At 64.5% G+C, this 21,283-nt stretch overlaps 1 protein-coding gene across 1 annotated transcript; it reads left to right on the top strand.

Annotated features, from left to right (window-relative positions):
• Positions 1 to 348: 348 nt before the first annotated feature.
• CACNA1F (calcium voltage-gated channel subunit alpha1 F) lies at positions 349 to 20,957 on the top strand. Its single transcript, XM_062512096.1, has 48 exons — positions 349 to 376; positions 933 to 1,179; positions 1,310 to 1,415; positions 2,384 to 2,523; positions 2,598 to 2,740; positions 2,814 to 2,966; positions 4,199 to 4,395; positions 4,765 to 4,868; positions 4,961 to 5,118; positions 5,201 to 5,284; positions 5,700 to 5,787; positions 6,278 to 6,304; positions 6,950 to 7,110; positions 7,490 to 7,715; positions 8,444 to 8,651; positions 9,053 to 9,173; positions 9,476 to 9,557; positions 9,680 to 9,734; positions 9,842 to 9,899; positions 10,485 to 10,617; positions 11,239 to 11,368; positions 11,628 to 11,687; positions 12,044 to 12,150; positions 12,394 to 12,481; positions 13,115 to 13,222; positions 13,334 to 13,386; positions 13,765 to 13,911; positions 13,984 to 14,185; positions 15,368 to 15,526; positions 15,597 to 15,707; positions 15,827 to 15,910; positions 16,093 to 16,113; positions 16,196 to 16,324; positions 16,411 to 16,476; positions 16,598 to 16,689; positions 17,165 to 17,324; positions 17,403 to 17,530; positions 17,612 to 17,708; positions 17,788 to 17,890; positions 17,982 to 18,083; positions 18,156 to 18,286; positions 18,369 to 18,479; positions 18,833 to 18,969; positions 19,050 to 19,190; positions 19,445 to 19,587; positions 20,036 to 20,148; positions 20,229 to 20,459; positions 20,709 to 20,957. Exons 1-48 carry the CDS (start codon positions 349 to 351, stop codon positions 20,955 to 20,957), a joined length of 5,922 nt encoding a protein of 1,973 aa, XP_062368080.1.
• Positions 20,958 to 21,283: the final 326 nt, after the last annotated feature.

Here is a 21,283-nt window from a genome sequence, read left to right as displayed (position 1 = left end):
CGCCCCCCCCGTTAATCCCCGTTAATCCCCGGCAGGGAGGAGCAGGGACGAGCCCTGGGGAGGCCTTGGGAGAGATCCCGGTGCCCGCAGATTCTTCAATTCCCCTAAATACCCTCGACGCCCCCCCCAAACACTCCTGAATACCCCTAAACACCCCCAAACCTCCCAGGCCCCCCCAGTCCATCCCCTCGATGATCCCAAACCCCAACAGACCCCACAAATCCCCTTGAAAGTCCTTTGGACCACTCCCCCCCATCCCCCAGGGCACCCCAAACGCTCCCGGACACCCCTAAACGGCCCCCACCCTTCTAGAAGCACCCCCCCCCTCCCCTCCCCAAACCCCCCACCATGTCAGAGTCAGAGGAGAATGGAGAGGGTGAGTTTTGGGGGCGGGCGGGGGGCTCTTGGCTAAAAGTGAGGATTCAAGGGGGGGGGGTCCTCGAGTGTTCCTGGGGGGTCCCTGGTTTATGGGATGGGGGTTCAGGGATGGTCACTGCGGGTCTGGGGGTCCCAGGTTTGGAAGGCTTTGAAGGGTAAGGGGGTCCAGGGAGATTTTGAGGTCCAGGAGGGTTTGTGGGGGTCCAGGAGGGTGAGGAGGATTTGGGGGTGCCCTGGAATATTGCGGGGGAGGCCCTGATCAATGGGATGTGGTTGTTCTGTGTCCAAGTGGGGACAGGGAGTCCAGGGTTGGAGGGAATTTGGGGGGATGTCCAGGAAGATTTGAGAGAGTCCGGGAAGAATTCTGGGGGGGACAGGAGGAGTTTGGGGGTTCCAGAAGGACTTAGAGGGGTTTCTCCTCTATGGGATTGGGGTATTCGGGGGTGCCTAGGGTTAAAAGGTCTTGGGGGGGGGGGGCAGGATGGTTTGCGGGGGTCCTGATAGGTTTTGGGGGACGTCCCTTCCTATCCTTGACTACCCGTTCCCCTCCCCAGGGCCCCCCAAGAAGCTGTCGCCCTTGGCCGAGGCCATGGGGCAGCCCCTGGGCTGGGGGTCCAGCGATGGCACCGGGGGGGAGGCGGGCGGGGGGACCCTCCCAGGGCAGCGGCAGCGCCGTCCCCCCCACCCCAAGCACAAGGGCCAGGGGGGCACCGGGGGCGTCCATCGCTCCCCCCGCGCCCTCTTCTGCCTCCGCCTCAACAACCCCATCCGCCGGGCAGCCATCAGCATCGTGGAGTGGAAGTGAGTGGGGGGCTCGGGGGATTTGGGGGGGCCACCATCAGCATCGTGGAGTGGAAGTGAGCAGGGGCCTCAGGGGGTCTGGGGGCTTTGGGGACCCTTCCATACCTTGTGTCCCCCCCCTTTTCCCCAGGCCCTTTGACATCCTCATCCTTGCTACCATCTTTGCCAACTGCGTGGCCCTGGGGGTCTACATCCCCTTCCCTGAGGACGACTCCAACGCCTCCAACCACAACCTGGTGAGCACCCCCAAACCCCCCAGGGACGGGGTGTGCCCCTCACCCTGTCGGTGCCTTCACTGGTCCCAGTTGGGTGCTGGGAGGACGCTGGGGAAGGGGGGGTTCACCCCATCCTGGACTGGGTTGGGGTGGGTGGTGACACCTTGGGGAGGTCTGGAGGTGCCGGGGGTGGCACCGTGCGGTGTCAGGGCTGTGGGGACACGCGGGGGGGGGTTGCGCGTGTCACGCGTGTCCCCTGGCACACGCCTGTGCCGCTGCCTTAATCCGCTTTGCCGCCGCTGGGGGGGCCGGGGGAGCCTAATCCCAGCTGAGCCGCCCCAGTCACCCACAAAGGGGACACTGAGAGGGGGGCGGAGGGGGGCCCAAATGTCCCTTGTCACCCGGAGGGAGGAGACACTGGGATATGACACCCCAAATACCTCTATGCATTGACCCCCAAAGGGAGGGGACTCTGTGGTGGTGTCAGGGGTGTCCCCAAATGTCCCTGTCACTTGTCCATGGGCAAAGGGAAAGCCGAGGGTGGTGCAGGGTCGGGGAGGTCCCAGAGTGTTCCATTGTACCCAGGGGAAGGGGACGATGGGAGGTGTGAGGGGCTGAGAGTGTTCCCAAGGGTCCTTGTCCCCAGAAGGAAGGGGATGCAGGGGGGTTCCAAAGTGTCCCTTCTCCTCAAAAAGGGACAAATATCTCTGTCTCGTTCCTCAGGAGAAGGGCATGCTGTGAGTGGGATCCCCAAATATCCCCAGGGGATGCTGGAAGGGTTGGAGGGTCCATGAGGGCCCTCGAATGTCCCTGATCCCCAGGGAAGGGGACGCTGAGCAGTGAGGGGACACCGTGTCCTGAAATGCCTTCCTGGAGAAGGTGTCAGGGTGTCAGGGTAGGGGGGTCCCCAAAAGGAGAAGGGGACACTGGGTGACCTCGCGTGCCCCTGGAGCAGGGGGTGCTGACCCCTGCCCACTGTGCTCCCCCAGGAGCAGGTGGAGTACGTGTTCCTCATCATCTTCACGGTGGAGACGTTTCTCAAGATCATCGCCTACGGGCTGGTGCTGCACCCCAGCGCCTACATCCGCAACGGCTGGAACCTGCTGGACTTCGTCATCGTCATCGTGGGGTGAGGGGCTCTCCGGGGACGGGGACAGCCCGGGAGGGGGGCACAGAGCTGTGTGACCCCCCATGTCCCCCCAGGCTGTTCAGCGTGATCCTGGAGCAGGTGTCCCACAAGCCGGGCGACGCTCACCACATGAGTGGGAAGCCGGGCGGTTTCGACGTCAAGGCCCTGCGCGCTTTCCGCGTGCTGCGCCCGCTGCGCCTCGTCTCCGGCGTCCCCAGTGAGGCCCCGGGGGGAACGGGGGGTTTGGGGTCCCCCCAGCTTCTTGCCAACACCCCCGTGGCTCCCTCCAGGTCTCCACATCGTGCTCAACTCCATCATGAAGGCGATGGTGCCGCTGCTGCACATCGCGCTGCTCGTGCTTTTTGTCATCATCATCTATGCCATCATCGGCCTCGAGCTCTTCATCGGCCGCATGCACAAGACCTGCTTCTTCATCGGCTCTGGTAGGCACGGGGGGGTCACCCCGGGTGTCCCCCCCAGCCCTGGGACACCCCCAGGAGTCCCTCAGTGCTCTCGGGTGCCCCAGCTCAGGGACTGGGATCCCCCAGGGACACCCCACACTGAGACACTCTAAAACTCCTGAGACACTTCAGCACTCAGGATCCCCCAGGGACACCCCAGCAGGGTTCTGGGATTCCCAGCACAACCCTGAGCCCCTGCAAGGCCCCTGGGACAGCAACATCAGGGGTGTGAGTAGAGTGGGGATAGCAGTTCTCTTAGTGCAGGTGGGACAGGAGCTCGGGGACACAGAATTGACAGCAGGAACAAGAGTGACCCGTGGGGACAAGAGCTGTGTGAATGGGGACAGGAGCTGTGAGTGGGGACAGGAGCTGTGAGTGGGACAGGAGCTGTGTGAGGGGGGACAGGAGCTGTGAGTGGGGACAGGAGCTGTGTGAGGGGGGACAGGAGCTGTGAGTGGGGACAGGAGCTGTGTGAGTGGGGACAGGAGCTGTGAGTGGGACAGGAGCTGTGTGAGGGGGGACAGGAGCTGTGAGTGGGGACAGGAGCTGTGTGAGGGGGGACAGGAGCTGTGTGAGGGGGGACAGGAGCTGTGAGTGGGGACAGGAGCTGTGTGAGGAACAGGAGCTGTGAGGGACACAGGAGCTGTCACCAGGGACAGGAGCTGTGTGAGGGGACAGGAGCTGTGAGGGACACAGGATCTGTCACCAGGGACAGGAGCTGTGTGAGAGGGACAGGAGCTGTGAGTGGGACAGGAGCTGTGTGAGGGGACAGGAGCTGTGAGTGGGGACAGGAGCTGTGAGTGGGACAGGAGCTGTGTGAGGGGACAGGAGCTGTGAGTGGGGACAGGAGCTGTGTGAGGGGGGACAGGAGCTGTGTGAGGGGGGACAGGAGCTGTGAGTGGGGACAGGAGCTGTGTGAGGGGGGACAGGAGCTGTGAGTGGGGACAGGAGCTGTGAGTGGGACAGGAGCTGTGAGTGGGACAGGAGCTGTGTGAGGGGACAGGAGCTGTGTGAGGGGGGACAGGAGCTGTGTGAGGGGACAGGAGCTGTGTGAGGGGACAGGAGCTGTGAGTGGGGACAAGAGCTGTGTGAGGGGGGACAGGAGCTGTGAGTGGGGACAGGAGCTGTCACCAGGGACAGGAGCTGTGTGAGGGCACCGAGAGAGCGCGCTCCGCCGGGAGTTGTCACCAGAGCTCGCTGTCGCCTGTCCTCAGACCTCGAATCGGAGGATGATCCCTCTCCCTGCGCCTTCTCCGGGCACGGCCGCGCCTGCCTGCAGAACAACACCGAGTGCCGCGGCCGCTGGGAGGGCCCCAACGGCGGCATCACCAACTTCGACAACTTCTTCTTCGCCATGCTCACCGTGTTCCAGTGCATCACCATGGAGGGCTGGACTGACGTGCTCTACTGGGTGAGACTCCCGAGTCTCCCAGAATGCTCACACGAATCACGGAGCCCCCCTAAAATCCTCACAACCCCTCCCTGAGCCCCCCAAATCCAGTGCATCACCATGGAGAGCTGGAGTGATTTCCTCTACTGGGTGAAATCCCCAAGCCCCCTGAATACTATTAACCCCTTCCTGACCCCCCCAGAATCTTCATAACCCCTCCCTCAATCCCCCTCAAAATCCTCACACACGTTCCTGAGACCCCAAACCTCCCCAGGGCCAGGGCAGAGCCCCACTCCGCTCTGCTGGGTGTCACTTGCCTCACCTGAGGAGGGATTTGGGGTCCCACCCACCCCCAAAGGCCCCCCCTCAGCCCAAATCTCCCCCCTGCAGATGCAGGACGCGATGGGCCATGAACTGCCCTGGATTTACTTTGTCAGCCTCGTCATCTTCGGCTCCTTCTTCGTCCTCAACCTGGTGCTGGGGGTGCTGAGCGGGTGAGGAGCCATCAGTGGGGCCAGCGGTCAGCAGGGGGGCATGAGCCACATCCTTGGTGTGTTTGGGGGTCACACCTGTCCCCCCTCCCCAGGGAATTCTCCAAGGAGCGAGAGAAGGCCAAGGCCCGCGGGGACTTCCAGAAGCTGAGGGAGAAGCAGCAGCTGGAGGAGGATCTGCGGGGCTACATGGACTGGATCACGCAGGCTGAGCTGGAGGGTGATGAGGAAGAGGGGGAGCACGAGAAGCACCGTGAGTGGGGCTGGGGGGCAGTTGTGGGGGGGCCCCCCAAATCCTGAGCCCCCCAAACCTCTGTGACCCTTCTGTCCCACAGGCCTGACCGCCGAGGACCTGATGGGGAAGCGGAAGCCGAGGCTGAAGTGGCTGCGCCACGCGAGTCACTCCACCGACACCCACGGTACCCCCGGGACACCCCAAATCCTCCAGGGTGCCTAAAATTCCCTGAACCCAAATGTCCCATATCCTCTGGGCTGGGCACCCTTAAATCCCCCAGACCTGGGCATCCCAAATTCCCTGAACCCAGACACACCAAATTCCCTGAACCCAGGCACCCAAAATGCCCCAGACCTGGGCCCCCCAAATTCCCTGAACCCAGGTACCTCAAAATGCCTCAGACCTGGGCAACCCAAATTCCCTGAACCCAGACCCGGGTACCCTGAATTCCCAGGAATGGGCACCTCCAAATTCCCTGAATTCAGACATCCCAAATCCCCCAGACCCGTGCATCCCAACTCCCCCACGGGGCTGGGCACCCCCAGATCCCCTGGGGCCGGGCAGCCCAAGCCCCGGGCTGACCGGTGCCCCCACCCCAGCCAGCCTCCCCGGCAGTGAAACCACCTCGGTGAACACGGAGACGGTGGGGGAGGAGGAGGCACCGCCGAGCGCCTGCGACCGCTGCCTGTGAGCCCCAGCGGGGACACGAGACCCCCGACCCTGCTGGGAATCCCCCCCATGGCCCCAGGGACATGGCCCGGATCCCTGAGACCCCAAACCTGACACCTACAGCACCTCAGAATAATTTGGGACTCTCCCATAAACCCCCCGGCCATGTTCCCCCAATATCAGTCATAGCCTGAGCGACCCCACCCCCAGGTGCCCCCCTTGAGACCCCAGAACTGACCCCCACAGCACCTCAAAGCCCTCTGGGACCCCTTCATAGCCCCTTGGACCCCTCATACTCCCCCCAGGACCCCAAAACTGACCCCAGCACCACTATGACCACCCCCAGGTACCTCAACCTGCCCATAACCCCAGGGATCCTCTAAGCCCCCCACAACCAAATCTGATCCCAGCACCCCTATAAAGCCCCCCCCCCCCGATATCCCCCCATGGCCAAGGGACTCTCTCAGAATCCCCAAATTTTGGGGTAACTCTGCTTTTCTCTCCCTAGGGGCAAAATTACAAAGACAAAATTTTGGTGAGTGGGGAGAAGAATGGGGGGTGTGGAACAAAAGGGGGGGGGGCTGCAGTGAGGCTCCCTAAAGCCTCCCAGCCCCTCCCACCTGACAGGGACTGTCGCCCCTCTACCTCCCCTCTGCCCCCAAAATCCCACTGCCTTACATCCTCCACCCCTTCCCACCATCCTGTACCCCAAATTCCTCCACGTTCCCCAAAACACCTCCTCGACCTCGTCTACCCCAAATTTCCCCCCCTGCCTTGTCCCTGCCTACCCTGCGCCAAGGGAAATAAAGGTTGGATATCAGGAAAAAGTTTTTTTTATGGAAGAGCGATCAAGTACCGGGATGTCTGCCCGGGGAGGTGGCGGGGTCATCATCCAAGGATGTGTTTTAAAAGAAGACTGGGTGTGGCTCTCGGTGCCGTGGTTAATTGTGGTTAATTGAGGTGTTGGGCTGGGTTGGGCTCGATGATCTCGGAGGTGACCTCCAGCCTGGTGATTCTGTGATTTTGTGTGATCCCTAATTTCTCCCCCGACCCAAACACCCTTCACCTCCTCCCACGTGACGGGGTGCTGTCTCTGTCACCCCCCCCCGCCTCCCCTCTATCCCCAAAACCCCCCAAACCTCCCGTCTGTCCCCCAAACCCTCCCGCTGCACCCCCCCAGTCGCCGCCTGCGCCGCCTGAACCGCCTGTGGCGCCGGCGCTGCCGCGCGGCCGTGAAGTCCGTGTCCTTCTACTGGACAGTGCTGCTGCTCGTGTTCCTCAACACGCTGACCATCGCCTCCGAGCACCACGGGCAGCCGCCCTGGCTCACCGAGACACAGGGTACGGCCCCCGAGACCCCCCCGGTACCCCCCGGACACTCCCCGCTACCCTCGGACATCCCCGGTGCCTCCCAAACCCCGCGGTACCCCCGGACACCTCCCAGTGCCCCCCAAACCCCTCGGTACCCCCCAACACCCTCCAGCGCCCCCGACACCTCCTAGTGTCCCCAACATCTCCCAGTGCCCCCCAAACCCCTCGGTACCTCCAACAACACCCCCCAGTACCTCCCAAACTCCCCAAGTCCCCCGATACCCCCTGACATCCCCCGGTGCTCCCGTCACCCCCAGAGCTCGGCGGGCCCGAGCTCTCGGTGTTCCCCCGGCACCCTCCATCGCTCGGGGGTGACTCGGATGTGTCTCCCCCGGTGTCCCCTCCCCAGCGTACGCCAACAAGGCTCTGCTGTCGCTGTTCGCCGCCGAGATGGTGCTGAAGCTCTACGCGCTCGGTCCCTCGTGCTACTTCGCCAGCTTCTTCAACCGCTTCGATTGCTTCGTGGTGTGCGGGGGCGTGCTGGAGACCGCGCTGGTGGAGCGCGGGGCCATGGAGCCGCTCGGCATCTCCGTGCTGCGCTGCGTGCGCCTGCTGCGCGTCTTCAAGGTGACCCGGTGAGGGACAGCGCGGGGACAGCGCCATGGCCTGACAGCCCGGTGCTGCTACACCGGGACACCCCGAACCTGGGACACTGCTGTGTCCTGACACCTCGACACCAGGACACCCCGACACCAGGACACCCCGACACCAGGACGCTCCAGTGCTGTATCCTGACACCCCAACACTGTGACAGCTGCAATGTCCTGACACCAGGAAACCCAAACACTGCCATACCCCAGCACCCCAATGGCCCAAAGCCAGGACACTGAAACACTGCGTCACCGTAATGTCCCAACACCCCAACACCAGGACATCCAAACACTGTGACAGTGCCCAGCACCCCAATGCCCTGAAGCTGGGACACCCCAACACTGCAACACCTCAGTGCCCCAACACTGAGACACCCCAATCATGTGTCTCTCCAATGCCTCAACACCACAATGCCCCAATACCCTGACACCCCAACACCAAAATGTCTCAAAACCACAGCATCCCAACCCTGTGATGTCCCAAATCCACAGCACCCCGATGTCCCAAAGCAGCGATGCTCTAATGCCGTGATGTCCCAAACTGGTGACACCCCAATACTGCAACACCCTCCCACCACTGGGTGTTGGCTCTGCACTGGCCCCTTCCCAGTGCTCCCAGTAACCTCAGTCACTGGACCAGCTCCACCAGGTGTTGGCTCTGCACCGTCCATCCAGCCCTTCCCAGTGTGCCCAGTAACCTCCGTGTCCTGCAGGCACTGGGCATCGCTGAGTAACCTGGTGGGGTCCCTGCTGAACTCCATGAAATCCATTGCCTCCCTGCTGCTGCTGCTCTTCCTCTTCATCATCATCTTCGCTCTCCTGGGCATGCAGCTCTTCGGGGGCCGCTTCAGCTTCGACGAGACCCAGACCAAGCGCAGCACCTTTGACACCTTCCCACAGGCCCTGCTCACCGTGTTCCAGGTACCCCAGAACCCGGGGGGAACCTAAAATCCCTCAGGGAGACCCCAAAGCCTGCAGGGTGTCCCTGGAACCCGTGGGAGGCTCTGAAAGTTGTGGGAGGACCCCAAAACTATGGGGAACCCCAGAATCTGTGGGAGACTCCAAACCCACTGGAGACCCTAAAAGCTGTGAGAGATCCCAACACCCGTGAGGGACCTTGAATCTCATGGGTCCTCTAAACCTGTGGGGAGACCCCAAAACCCATGAGCCCCCCTCAAACCATCCCATCACCACCTGGTAGCCGCTCCTGGGTGATGCCGTGCACTCAGGACTGGGAGGGAGCGGTGTACTGGGAGCACTGGTGGGGGGTGGCACTGGCATTTGGGGTGCCCCTGATGTTTGGGGACACCCAACTCCCCCAGATCCTGACAGGGGAGGACTGGAATGCGGTGATGTACGATGGGATCATGGCCTACGGTGGCCCCGTGTTCCCCGGGATGCTCGTCTGTGTCTACTTCGTCATCCTCTTCATCTGTGGGAACTGTGCGTGGGCAGGCTGGGCGCTGGGAGGGACTGGGAGCACTGTGGGCCCTGGGGGCACTGGGAGGCACTGGGGGCACTGGGAGGCACTGGGAGTACTGGGGGCCCTGGAGGCACTGGGAGGGACCATGTGCACTGGGAGCAGGAAGCTGGAGAACTGGGAATGGAGAGCTGGTGAGCTGGGGTGGCACAGAATGGGGTTTGGAATGAGAAGGGGGGAGTGGGGGCACTGGGAGGATGTCGGGGGATACTGGGAGGACACTGAAGGATACTGGGAGCACTGGTGAGCCCTTCCCTCCCCTCAGACATCCTCCTCAATGTCTTCTTGGCCATCGCCGTGGACAACCTGGCGGACGGTGACAACATCAACTCAGGGGGGGACAAAAAGTGAGCCCGGAGCCCTGGGACCCTTTTGGGGTGATGGAGGGAGCACCCAGCCCCCGGGTGCCTTGGGGGGTGCCCAACCCCGGGACCCCCCATGACTAAACCCCCCTTGTCCCCCAACCCAGAGAGAAGGCCGGGGAGGTGGAAGCGGGGACAGAGAGCCAGGACGTGGCTGTGAAGGTGAGGAGGGGTCCTGGGGGGGGGGGGGGCCTGACCTGACTGGGGGGTCCTGGGGGTCCCTTCCTGCCCCCCAAGTGTGCACAGCCCTCATCCCTCCCCCTCTCCAGGTTGAGGGGGATCAGCTGCAGGAGGAAGAGGAGGAAGAGGAAGAAGAGGTGGATGAAGGTGAGTGTCACCTGCCCGGACACTCGGGACATTGGGGGGTGGCAGTGCCCTGAGGTGGGGGTCCCTGGAGAGGGGTGACAGTGCTTGGGAGGTGACAGTGCCCAGACAGGGGGTACCTGGGGAGGTGACAGTACCCAGACAGGGGGTACCTGGGGAGATGACAGTGCCCAGACAGGGGGTACCTGGGGAGATGACAGTACCCAGACAGGGGGTACCTGGGGAGATGACAGTGCCCAGACAGGGGGTCCCTGGGGGTGTGACAGTACCCAGACAGGGGGTACCTGGGGAGGTGACAGTGCCCAGACAGGGGGTACCTGGGGAGATGACAGTGCCCAGACAGGGGGTACCTGGGGAGGTGACAGTGCCCAGACAGGGGGTACCTGGGGAGGTGACAGTACCCAGACAGGGGGTACCTGGGGAGGTGACAGTGCCCAGACACGGGGTCCCTGGGGAGGTGACAGTGCCCAGACAGGGGGTTCCTGGGGAGGTGACAGTGCCCAGACACGGGGTCCCTGGGGAGGTGACAGTGCCCAGACAGGGGGTTCCTGGGGAGGTGACAGTGCCCAGACACGGGGTCCCTTGCAGGGGATGAGGAGGCTGGTGGGGAGCGTGACAGGCTGGGGAGGGCCCGGCTAGAGTCCCTGGAGGAGGCCCCAAAGCCCAAGGTGACCCCGATCCCTGAAGGCAGCGCCTTCTTCGTGCTGAGCAGCACCAACCCGTGAGTGGCACTGGGAGAACTGGGAGCACTGGTGTTGGGAGCACTGGGAGCACTGGGGACACTGGTGCCTGACACCCTGAGAACAGTAGGGATACAAGGGACATGGAGGGACTGGGGACACAGACTGGAAGCACTGGGAACACTGCGGATGTGGACACTGAGAAATTGGGAGCACTGGGAGCACTGGGGACACTGGTGCCTGACACCCTGAGAACAGTAGGGATACAAGGGACATGGAGGGACTGGGGACACAGACTGGAAGCACTGGGAACACTGCGGATGTGGACACTGAGACAATGGGAGCACTGTAGACACTAAGAACGGTGCAGAGACTGGGAGTACTGGGACTGGAAACACAAACTGGGAGCACTGGGAGCACTGGGGGGATGGGGAGCACTGGGGAAACACAGGGAGGACTGGGAGACTGGAAGCACTGGGGGGAGCTGGGAATGCTGGGATGGAGTCACAAACTGGGGGCACTGGGAGCACTGGGACTGGAGAGACAAACTTGGGGGACTGGGAGCACTGGGGGACTGGGATCACTGGGAGTGGAGACACAAACTGGGAGAACTGGGAACACTGGGACTGGGAGCACTGGGAGCTGACGTGTGCCTGGTGCAGGCTGCGGGTGAAGTGCCACGCCCTGATCAACCACCACATCTTCACCAACCTCATCCTCGTCTTCATCATCCTCAGCAGCATCTCCCTGGCCGCAGAAGACCCCGTGCGGGCCCACTCGCCCCGCAACCACGTGGGCTACTGGGGGGGACTGGGGCAAACTGGGAGGGACTGGGGAAACTGAGGGGCTGTGGGGAAATTCACCCTGTGACCGTGTGGGACACGGGATCCGCTCACCCGGAGCTGGGGGGCAGAAATGGGGGGGCTGAGAAAGGCAGGGGGGTTGGGGGGGGAATCTGGAGGTGTTTGGGGGGGTCCAAGAGGTTGGGGATGGGGAGGGGTTGAGGGGGGTTGGGGTCACCCCGTTGCCCCCTCCCCACCCCACCCTGCAGATCCTGGGCTACTTCGACTACGCCTTCACCTCCATCTTCACTGTGGAGATCCTGCTCAAGGTATGGGGGGGGTTTCCGGGGTTTGGGGTGGGGGGTCCACAGGGTTTTGGGAGGGGTTTCCAGGGTTTGAGGGGGGGTTCCCCGGGGTTTGGGATGTGGGGGGGTTGGTTCTCATGGATTTTGTGTATTTCCAGGATTTTCAAAGCGTTCCTTGGGTTTTGGGAGTTTTCAGGGTTTGGGGGTGCTTCCAATGTTTTAGGAAGGGGTTCCCCAGGGTTTGGGGTGGGGGCTTCCTGGGGTTTTGGGTGTCCCCAGGGTTTTTGGGGATTCCCAGAGTTTTGGGAGGGAGTTCCCGGGGTTTGGGGTATTCTCGGGTTTGGGGTGCCCCAGGGATGGGGACTCACACTCTCCCACAGATGACAGTATTCGGTGGCTTCCTGCACAAAGGCTCCTTCCTCCGTAACTGGTTCAACCTCCTGGACGTGCTGGTGGTCGGCGTCTCCCTCATCTCCTTCGGCATGCAGTGAGCTGGGGGCAACTGGGAGCACTGGGAGCACTGCTGGGGGGCACCGGGAGGGGCCAGGCTCAACACTGGGGGCACTGGTAGGCTACAAGGAATGTCACTGGGGGCACTGGGGCCATTGCTGGGGACAGTAAAAAACAGTGGAAGTGCTGCTGGAGGCACTGAGGGCATTACTGGGAGCACTGTAGGCATTACTGGGAGCACTGGGGGCGTTACTGGGAGCACTGGTGTGTCCCTTGGCAGCTCCAGTGCCATCTCGGTGGTGAAGATCCTGCGGGTCCTGCGTGTCCTACGGCCACTGCGAGCCATCAACCGGGCCAAGGGCCTCAAGGTGGGCAACTGGGATCACTGGGAGCACTGGGAGGGGGCACCCAGCAGTGGTCACAGTGGGCTGGAGGCTGGGACACTGTAACTGGAGGAGCTGAGAGCACTGGGGCCCCAGCATGCCATGCTGTTGGTGGCACAGGGGTCCCCATTGGCCCTGTCCCCCCAGTGTCCTGAGGTAGCAGTGTCACAGGTGTCCCCAGCACACAGTGGCCTCGGTGCCCTACTTGTCCTATGTCCTGCTGTCCCACTGTCCTTGTTATCCCCATGGCCTGGGGTTCCCGGCATCCATTGTTGTCCCCATGCCCTAGTGATATTGTCCCTGTCCCCAGAACGTGGTGTCCCATGCCCTGGTGACACCTGTCCTTGTCCCTTGGTGACACTGCTGTCACTGTCCCCATGCCCTGGTGACCCTGTCCCTGTCGCTGCCCCCAGCACATGGTGTCCCCGTGCCCTGGGGACACCACTATCCCTATCCCTGTCCCCTGCACGTGGTGTCCCCACGCCCCGATGACACCACTGTCCCTGTCCCCGTGCCCCGGTGACACTGTCCCTGTCACTGTCCCCAGCACGTGGTGTCCCCGTGCCCCGGTGACCCTGTCCCCGTGCCCCGGTGACCCTGTCCCTGTCCTGTCCACAGCACGTGGTGCAGTGTGTGTTCGTGGCCATCCGCACCATCGGCAACATCATGATCGTCACGACGTTGCTGCAGTTCATGTTCGCCTGCATCGGGGTGCAGCTCTTCAAGGTGGGGGCCCTGACCCTGGGGGTTCCCACCCCTCTGAGAAGTCCCCACCCCCCTGAAGGGTCCCCACACCCCCAGGGGCTGAGGGTCCCCCTGACCCCCCAATTCCCCCAGGGCAAGTTCTACAGCTGCACTGACGAGGCCAAGCACACACCAGGAGAGTGCAAGTGAGTGTCACCCCCAAAAATGACCCCACACCCCAAACTGACCCCTGCACTTCAAATCCTGACCCTCACCTACCCCACCGGTGTCCCCATGGTGTCCCACCCCCTGCTGGTGGCAATGTCCCATTGGGGTGTCACCATCACTGTCCCTGTGTCCCTGTCCCAGGAGGGACATTCTCGGTGTAAGGGACGGGGCCTTGTCCCATCCCCTGCTGATAAAAGTGTCCCTTTGGGGTCTCACCACTGCTGTCCCTGTGACCCCGTGGTGTCCCCGTGTCCCCATGGGGTCCCGCTGTTGCTCTCCCTGTTGGTGTCCCTGTGTCCCCCCAGTCAGTGGCAGTGTCCACAGGCTCTCTTGCTGTCCCCATGTCCCTGTCCCAGGGGGACATTCCTGGTGTACAAGGACGGGGACGTGTCCCACCCATCGGTGCGGGAGCGCCTGTGGCTCAACAGCGACTTCAACTTTGACAACGTCCTGGCGGGGATGATGGCCCTGTTCACCGTGTCCACCTTCGAGGGGTGGCCCGCGTGAGTCCCCGGGCAGGGCACGGGAACACTGCCACCCCCGGTGGGGACACCCCCAACACTGTGTCCCCCCAGGCTGCTGTACAAGGCCATCGACGCCAACGCCGAGAACCAGGGGCCCATCTACAACTACCGTGTGGAGATCTCCATCTTCTTCATCGTCTACATCATCGTCATCGCCTTCTTCATGATGAACATCTTCGTGGGCTTCGTCATCATCACCTTCCGCGCGCAGGGCGAGAGCGAGTACCGCAATTGTGAGCTCGACAAGAACCAGGTGTGGGCACGTGGGGGCCGTGGCTCTGTGGTGTCCCCATGGTCCTGCAGTGTCCCCATGGTCCTGCAGTGTCCCCTTGGCTCTGCAGTGTCTCCATGATCCTGTGGTGTCCCCATGTTCCCACAGCAGCAGTGTGCAGTGGGGCAGCAGGATGGCAGTGTCCCCGTGGTGTCCCTGTGCTATCAGTGCCCCTGCAGCCAGTGTCTGCAGAGGAAGCAGGGTGGCCATGTCCCTGCAATGTCCCTGCAGTGTCCCTTTTCCATCCCGCTGTCCCCTCAAGCATCAGTGTGTGGCAGTGGCTGTGTTCCCATATTGTCCCCATGCTGTCCCCGTGTCCCCGAGCAGCAGTGGGTGGGGTGGCAGTGTGTGGCAGTGGGGTGGCCCTGTCCCCACGCTGTCCCCGTGTCCCCCCAGCGGCAGTCTGTGGGGTGGCCCTGTCCCCACGCTGTCCCCGTGTCCCCCCAGCGGCAGTCTGTGGGGTGGCCCTGTCCCCACGCTGTCCCCGTGTCCCCTCAGCGGCAGTGTGTGGGGTGGCAGTGGGGTGGCAGTGTGTGGCAGTGGGGTGGCCCTGTCCCCACGTTGTCCCCACGCTGTCTCCGTGTCCCCCCAGCGGCAGTGTGTGGGGTGGCCCTGTCCCCACGCTGTCTCCGTGTCCCCCCAGCGGCAGTGTGTGGGGTGGCCCTGTCCCCACGCTGTCCCCGTGTCCCCCCAGCGGCAGTGTGTGGGGTGGCAGTGGGGTGGCCCTGTCCCCACGTTGTCCCCGTGTCCCCCCAGCGGCAGTCTGTGGGGTGGCCCTGTCCCCACGCTGTCCCCGTGTCCCCCCAGCGGCAGTCTGTGGGGTGGCCCTGTCCCCACGCTGTCCCCGTGTCCCCCCAGCGGCAGTGTGTGGGGTGGCCCTGTCCCCACGCTGTCCCCGTGTCCCCCCAGCGGCAGTGTGTGGGGTGGCCCTGTCCCCACGCTGTCCCCGTGTCCCCCCAGCGGCAGTGTGTGGGGTGGCCCTGTCCCCACGCTGTCCCCGTGTCCCCCCAGCGGCAGTGTGTGGGGTGGCCCTGTCCCCACGCTGTCCCCGTGTCCCCCCAGCGGCAGTGTGTGGGGTGGCCCTGTCCCCACGCTGTCCCCGTGTCCCCCCAGCGGCAGTGTGTGGGGTGGCCCTGTCCCCACGCTGTCCCCGTGTCCCCCCAGCGGCAGTGTGTGGAGTACGCGCTGAAGGCACAGCCGCTGCGCCGTTACATCCCCAAGAACCGCACCCAGTACCGCGTGTGGGCCATGGTCAACTCCACCGCCTTCGAGTACATCATGTTCGTCCTCATCCTGCTCAACACCATCGCCCTGGCCGTGCAGGTGGGGGGACACCTGAGGGGGAGAGGGGCGTCACACAGGGGTCAGTGCCAGACCCCTGTGTCCCCCCTAGCACTATGAACAGTCCAAGCCCTTCAACTACGTGATGGACCTGCTCAACATGGTGTTCACGGGGCTCTTCACCGTGGAGATGGTGCTCAAGATCATCGCCTTCAAACCCCGGGTACGCCCGAGGGGTGGCACAAGGGGGTGACACAGGGCAGGGGGGTTGTCACACTGGGGGATGACACAAGGTGGGGGGGTCACAGGACAGGGGCTCCTCACCACTTCCCCTCTCCTCAGCATTACTTCTGTGATGCCTGGAACACCTTTGATGCCCTCATCGTGGTGGGCAGCGTGGTGGACATTGCTGTCACCGAGGTCAACGTGAGTCACCCTCCTTGTCCCCTGGCTCAGGGGAGGTTGGTGTTTTGGGGCAGTCCTGGATGTTTGGGTCTCACTTTGTCCATGTCCTCATGTCCATCTGTCTATCATCATCTCCATGTCCTCCATCATCTCCATCATCTCAATCTGTCTCCATCATCTCCGCCTCCATCTGCCTGTCACAGAACGGGGGGCATGTCGGTGAGGTACGGGGAAGTGTCCCCAGCTGGGGGATTTCTGGGGGGGCTGTGCAGGGCTTTGGGGTGCCCCTGACTCCCCTCCCCACAGAGCTCAGAGGACAGTTCCCGTATCTCCATCACCTTCTTCCGGCTCTTCCGCGTGATGCGGTTGGTGAAGCTGCTCTCTAAGGGCGAGGGCATCCGCACCCTGCTCTGGACCTTCGTCAAGTCCTTCCAGGTGGGATGGGGGCACGTGGTGGGGGACACAGGTGAAAGGGGACATGGAGGGGGAACAGCAGCCCCTCACCCCTGCTCTGTCCCCAGGCCCTGCCCTACGTCGCTCTGCTCATCGCCATGATCTTCTTCATCTACGCCGTCATTGGGATGCAGGTGAGGGACCTGGGGGAGGTGAGGGGTCCCGGGGGGAGGTGAGGAGCCTGGGGGGTGTGAGGGGTGTGGGGGGTGATGTCCTGTAAGCCCCCGGCCACCCAGGCCCGCTCTGTCCCCCCAGACCTTTGGGAAGGTGGCGCTGCAGGATGGGACCCAGATCAACCGCAACAACAACTTCCAGACCTTCCCCCAGGCCGTGCTGCTGCTCTTCAGGTGGGGCTGGGGGGGGTCTGCTGGGGGGTTCTGGAGGGGCTGTGGGGGGATCTGCAGGGGTCAGGGGGGACCTGGGGGGCTCTGGGCTTCCCATGGGACTTCGGAGCTTCCTCTCAGTGAATCAGGAAGGGAGGGGTTACAGATCTGCCCCAGAGGTACAGGTGTGCCACGGGAGTGAAGGTGTGCGATGGGGGTACCAGTGTGTCCTGTGAGCTGCAGGTGTGCCACGGGGGTGCAGGTGTACTCCAGGGGTACAGGTGTACAGTGGGTTGGACACAGGTGTGTCCCATAGGGGGACAGATGTGTAATAGGGGTACAGATGTGTAATAGGGGTACAGGTGAGCCCCAGGGGTACAGGTGTGTCCTGTGGGAGTGCAGGTGTGTAACAGAGGCACAGGTGTGTGCCATGGGGGTACAGCTGCCCCCAGAGGTACAGGTGAGCCCCAGCGGTACAGGTGTATCCTGTGGGGTGCAGGTGTGCCACAGGGGAGGCGTGGCAGGAGATCATGCTGGCCAGCCTGCCGGGCAAGCGCTGCGACCCCGAATCGGACGCGGGCCCAGGGGAGGAGTTTACCTGCGGCAGCAACTTCGCCATCGCCTACTTCATCAGCTTCTTCATGCTCTGTGCCTTCCTGGTGAGACACGGGGCCCTGCCCCACACCCCTCAGGACCCCCATGGGCAGCCTGACCCCCCCCTTGGCCCCCCCCCCCAGATCATCAATCTGTTTGTGGCCGTGATCATGGACAACTTTGATTACCTGACACGTGACTGGTCCATCCTGGGCCCACACCACCTGGACGAGTTCAAGCGGGTGTGGTCCGAGTACGACCCTGCAGCCAAGTATGTAACTGTCCCTTTGTCCCCAGCCTGGGGGGGCCAGGTGTCCAGACCACCCGCGACCCCCTGTCCCCCCCTCCCCAGGGGCCGCATCAAGCACCTGGACGTGGTGACGCTGCTGCGCCGGATCCAGCCCCCACTCGGCTTTGGGAAGCTCTGTCCACATCGCGTGGCCTGCAAGGTCTGGGGGAGTCCTGGGGGAATTTGGGGTGTTCCTGGGGGGAGCCACCCTGATTCACCCCCTCTTGTCCCCTGGCCAGCGCCTGGTGGCCATGAACATGCCCCTCAACTCGGACGGGACCGTCACCTTCAATGCGACGCTCTTCGCTCTGGTCCGCACCTCCCTCAAGATCAAGACGGAAGGTTGGGAGCTGGGAGGGTCTGGGGTGGGGCGGGGGACAGCAGGGGTGACGGTCATGGCTGTGTGTCCCCCCGCCATGTCCCCTCCCTGCAGGGAACCTGGATGTGGCCAACAAGGAGCTTCGGGCCGTGGTGAAGAAGATCTGGAAGAGGACAAAGCCGAAGCTGCTGGACGAAGTCATCCCCCCGCCCGAGGGTGTGTGAGGGCCGTGTCCCCTCCCCTGTCCCCTCAAGCCCCCAGCTGTCCCCTGACCCTCTGTGTCCCCAGAGGAGGAGGTCACCGTCGGGAAGTTCTACGCCACCTTCCTGATCCAGGACTATTTCCGCAAGTTCCGGCGGCGGAAGGAGCGGGGGATGCTGGGCGCCAGCGCGGGCCCCAGCAACGAGTGTGCACTGCAGGTGAGACACCCCCCGGGGCGGGGCTGGGGGGTCCCGGCTGTCGCCAGGTGGCCCCCGCTGACCCTCCTGTGTCCCCCCCCAGGCCGGGCTGCAGACGCTGCAGGCGCTGGGCCCCGAGATGCGCCGGGCGCTGAGTGACCTGGAGGGGGACGAGGGCGGGGACGCCCCTTCGGAGGAGCCACTCACCTACGCCGTGAGTACCCCCCGGCCATGCCCACCTGGCTCACCTGTTCACATGGCCATACCCACCCACCACACCTGTAACATGACCATACCCCCCCCCCCCCACCACACCTGTCCTATGGCCACCCCTACTGGTCACACCTGTCCAAAATCCACACCAAATAGTCACACCTGCCCCAAAGTCAGTCCAAATGGCCACACCTGTCCCATGGCCCCGCCCACCATCCACACCTGTCCCTTGGCCATGCCCGGTGGCCACACTTGCCCCAAAGTCACTCCAAATGGCCACACCTGTCCCATAGCCCTGCCCACCATTCACACCTGTACAGTGGCCACGCCCACCGCCCCCGCTTCTCTCCGCAGGCCCCCGAGACGCTCTACGGCTCCGCCCCCGGCTCCCCCCTGCTCTCGGAGCCGCCCCCCGCCCCCAGTCCCTCCCCCACCGAGGGGGAGGAACCCGCGCCCCCCTCGGACAGGGGAGCGCCCCGCCCTGGCGGCAGGTACGGGGTACCTGGGCACACCCGGACACGGGGCGGGGGTTCCCGGGAGAGGACGGGGGTGCCCATGGCTCTGTGCGCAGGCGGCGCTCCGACGGTGGGGACCAGGACGAGGAAGCCCCCGCCGAGGACGTGGAGGAGCCGGGAGGGGAGCCGGGGGACGTCAGCCACGACGAGGACCTGGAGAGCTCGGCACCGCCCCGGCACCGCTGGGCCGGGGACAGGTACCGCGACCCCCGAGACCCTGGGGTGGGGGGAGCGAACCTCACCTGGAGGGGTCCCCGCAGCTGGGGAGGGGGTCCCGTCAGCCATGACGCTGTCCCCGTGCCAGGCTCCCGCGACCCCCGGAAGGAGGGAGGTGTGCCTGTAACTGGGGAGGGGGCGCTGGGGGCGCTCCTGAGTGGAGGGGTCCCCCCGTGCTGGCAGGTATCCCAGGCGATGTTCCCAGCCCCGACTGACCTGCCTTTCCGCCCCCCAGGGCACCGGGACCCCCGCGCTGGGCGGCGGAGCTGCCCCGGGGGGGGTCGCTGCCGCTGCCCCCCCGGCACTTCGCGCTGGGCAGCGGCGCTCGCGAGGGGCAGCAGCTGAAACGGCGCCGGCTCCTGCCCCCCACCCCCGCGGGTACGGCGGGGCCGGGAAAGGGGCAGGGGGCTGGGGAGGGGCCGGGGCTTCCAGTGAGACCCTCCGAAATCGCACCCGGCAGCGCTGACCGAGCTCCCCGCGTAGCCCGGACAGTTCCCCGCTAGCCCAGGAAGGTCCCTGGGGCTGATGGCGGGGGGAGACGATCTCCGTGGTGTCCCGGAGAGTCCGTGGCCTATGGGCAGGGTGGTGTCCCGCAGTAGCCCAGGAAGGATCCCTGACCGGTGGGGGTGACCCCTCCCCGTGCCCCCAGGCGTCCCGGAGGATTTCCTAGAGCCGGGTGTGACTCTGCCTGGTGCCCTCCGATAGCCCAAAGGGCTCCTGCCCGGTGCTCCTGAGGGTCCCTGGCTGAGGGAGTGACCCTGCCCGGTGACCCCCGGTAGCCCAGAGGGTCCCTGGCCGGGGGCTGACCCTCCCTGCTGCCCCCTAGGCCGGAAGCCCTCGTTCACCATCCAGTGCCTGCGGCGCCAGGGTAGCTGCGAGGACGAGCCCATCCCGGGCACCTACAACCCCTCGGGCCCGCCCGGCCCCGCCCGACCGCAGGTACTGCTGGAGGTGGGACAGACAGACATGGGGACACCCTGACAGTGTCACCCCCGGCACTGATCCCCTGCCGCCCCCAGGGCTACGGCAGCTCCGAGACTTGGCGCCTGGGGGGCTCCTCGCAGGCCTGGGCGGCCCCGGCCCGCGGGCACGTTCTGTACGCGCCGCTCATCCTGGTGGAGGGGGCTCCGGCGGCGGGGGGCAGCCTGCCCCCCCTCAACCGCTGGTACCCCCCGGCACCGCTGCGCCTGCGGCCCTGCGGACCCCACGATGCGCTGGCCCGAGGCTCGGCCGACAGCCTGGTGGAGGCCGTGAGTAGGGGGACACGGCGGGGGGCGGACATCGCTCGGCTGAGAGCCTTGTGGGGGACATGAGTGGGGGGACGTGGGGGGCATGCAGGGTGACATTGCTGCACTGACAGCCTGGTGGGCGACATGAGTAGGGGATTGGAGGGGGACATGGAGTGACTGCTCGGCCGACAGCCTGCTGGAGGCAGTGAGTACGGGCAGGGACCCGAGGGGACACGGCGCCTCCCCTTCACCCCCCCCCTCCACACCCAGGTACTGATCTCGGAGGGGCTCGGCCTGTTCGCCCGCGACCCCAAGTTCGTGGCCGTGGCCAAGCGCGAGATCGCGGACGCGTGCGACATGACGATGGACGAGATGGAGAGCGCGGCCGCCGACCTGCTGACCCGGCGCCGCGCCCCGCCCGCAGCCTCGCCCGCAGCCGCCGTGTACAGCGACGAGGAACCGCTGCGGCCGCCGGCCGAGGAGGAGCTGGCGGACGAGATGGGCTGGGGCGGGGTCTAGAACCCGGCACCGGGGGAATCTGGAGCCTGGTACAACAGGGGGGGGTGGGTGGGCCGGCTCTAGAACCCGGTTTGGCGGGGGGGTGGGGTGGGCCAACTCTAGAACCCGGCACAAACGGGGTGGTGGGCCGGCTCTAGAACCCGGTTTGGCGGGGGCGGGCCAACTCTAGAACCCGGTACAACGTGTGGTGCGTATGGGCCGGCTCTAGAACCCGATCCCACATGGCCCACTCTAGAATCCGGCCACCGCCCGGCCCGCTCTAGAACGCCACCGCCGATCTAGAGCACGACCCTCAACGTGTCAGCTCTAGAAACGTGGCCATAAAA

This window comes from Cinclus cinclus, chromosome 33, assembly GCF_963662255.1.
Source record: "Cinclus cinclus chromosome 33, bCinCin1.1, whole genome shotgun sequence".
NCBI lineage: Eukaryota > Metazoa > Chordata > Aves > Passeriformes > Cinclidae > Cinclus > Cinclus cinclus.
The sequence above is the reverse complement of the archived record's forward strand: the minus strand, read 5'-3'. Positions and strand labels throughout refer to the sequence as shown.